This window comes from Arachis ipaensis, chromosome B5, assembly GCF_059453495.1.
Source record: "Arachis ipaensis isolate K30076 ecotype BB chromosome B5, ASM5945349v1, whole genome shotgun sequence".
Taxonomy (NCBI): Eukaryota; Viridiplantae; Streptophyta; class Magnoliopsida; order Fabales; family Fabaceae; genus Arachis; species Arachis ipaensis.
This window is the reverse complement of record NC_142440.1, coordinates 10,143,256-10,145,339: the sequence shown is the minus strand read 5'-3', so window position 1 is coordinate 10,145,339 and position 2,084 is coordinate 10,143,256. Positions and strand designations below refer to the sequence as shown.

At 34.3% G+C, this 2,084-nt stretch overlaps 1 protein-coding gene across 1 annotated transcript; it reads right to left on the bottom strand.

Annotated features, from left to right (window-relative positions):
- Positions 1-1,242: 1,242 nt before the first annotated feature.
- LOC107640100 (uncharacterized) lies at positions 1,243-1,845 on the bottom strand. Its single transcript, XM_021123590.2, has one exon. The coding sequence runs from the start codon at positions 1,843-1,845 to the stop codon at positions 1,243-1,245; it is 603 nt and encodes a 200-aa protein (XP_020979249.2).
- Between the last annotated feature and the right edge of the window lie 239 nt (positions 1,846-2,084).

Genomic DNA, 2,084 nt, shown 5'->3' with positions numbered 1-2,084 from the left:
AACTTAAATTCATGTCTATTATCAGTTCAAAATTTTTTAATTGTCATTCTAAATTGAATTTCAACTATTTTGACAAAATTCTTGACTAATTTACTAGCTTCACTTTTCAATTTTATAAAGTATAACCAAGTGAATCGACTCTTGTCATCCACAATAGTAAAAAATTATTTAAAACTCAAAATAGAAATGGTATTGATAGGATCCAAATATCAATGTATACAATATCAAAGATGTTTATGCTCTTAGAGATTCTTGATATAAAAGACAACTGCTTTTGTTTTGCATAATGGCAAGAATCACAAGGCTTATTACAAATTGAAAATTCCAAGTTTTTGTATTCCCTTTTCATAATAGCAATTATATCATTTGGTAGATATCTTAATCAAAAATGCCATAGTGTAGAATACTCTATTTGTGTGTGTTGTGCAGACAATATAGATGCTAAAGGTGTGGATGTAGCTTGTGATGTAGTTTAAATAGGTATTAGGTCCTCAAAAGCATAGGATCCTCTCCTTTGTTCAACTACACCAATTATTGTCTTGGTAGTATTGTCCTAGATTTCACGCTCATTTTTATTAAAGATTAGTTTACATTTTAAATCTGATGTTAGTTTTGATACTGATATCAAATTGAATTTAAAGCTTGGAATATAGAAGACATTCAGCAAATAAAATTGATCAGAGAACATAACCGTGCCTGCAATATTGACCAGTGTGTTTGTGCCATCAAGCATGCTAACTAACACAAGTTGAATCGGATGTAGTTTTTGAAATGAATTCTTAACATATGAAATAGGATTAGTTGCTCCTAAATCAATGACCCAAGATTTGGGATTGAAAATAGAAATTGACATTATGTAAGAGATACCTTGGTTTGATGGAAGAGTTGTGGTAACAATTTAGTTTATGCTATGCATTGGGTGTGTATCTTGTTGGTTCAAGAGAGCTAGCAATGTCTCTCTTTGCTCTAAGGTGAAATATGACTCAGATTTGCCAAATTCTTTCCTTTGAGATTGGTTACTTACTTCATCATTGTTCTCTTCAGCAACCATATTATTGACCATGGCTCCATTGTTCTTGAAATGAGGGGAAAAGCCATGCTTTTATAGCATGTGTCTGCCAAGTGGCTATTCTTGCAACAGTATATACATTGTTTGGATCCTCGTCCAGCTTTTGCATTATTTCATAACCTCCTCTTCTCCCTCTGCCTCTACCTCTTTCCCTTGTGCTTGCATTACCAACATCATTTTTTGGATTCGACTAGCAGCGCCTTTTCCTCCATTCCTTCGTTCATGTTCAGCTGTCTCTCTTGTTGTAAAAGAGACACAAAAGCTACATCCACCTTGGGTAATGGCTTCGATAACATAATCTGAGACCTTACAGTTGAAAAATGATCATTAAGACCTCTTAGGAACCTCACTATTTCTGATTCTTCTTTGTAACCTCTCATTATGCTTAGTTCACAATTGCACTTCTCAAGATACCTTGAGCAGCTCGAAATTGGCCGTAAATTCTCCAATTCCTCCCAAATTGACTTGAGTATAGTGTAGTATGTAGTCACTGACACATCTCCTTGCTTAGTTGCAAACAATTCTTCTTCTAATTCTGCTATCCTATACACATCACCATTATTGTATCTGTACCTTAATTCTTCCCACAATTCCTCAGCTGAGTTTATCCACATTACGCTTTGAGCAATTTCAAGGTTTAAAGAATGATTAATCCAAGAAACAATTTGTGTATTGCAACGGTCCCACGCTTCAAAAAACATATCATCCTTTGGTGGTCTTTGGATTGAGCCGTCAACAAATGTTATCTTGTTCTTGGATTTCAACGCTCTCCACATGTCTCTTTCCCATTTTTAAAAATTATTTCCTACCAAAGTAACTGTAACTATGACTGATCCTAGATTTTTTTCAGGATGTAAAGAATAAGGACTCACTGGGTCTAAAGATGGATTTGTTTGAGCTTTGTTTGCATTTGAATAATTCATCATATTGATTTGATTCACTAATGCAGCTAATGCCTATATATCCACTAAAGAGAATGACGAATTTGTTCGAGGTTCCATCACTTCTTGATCAC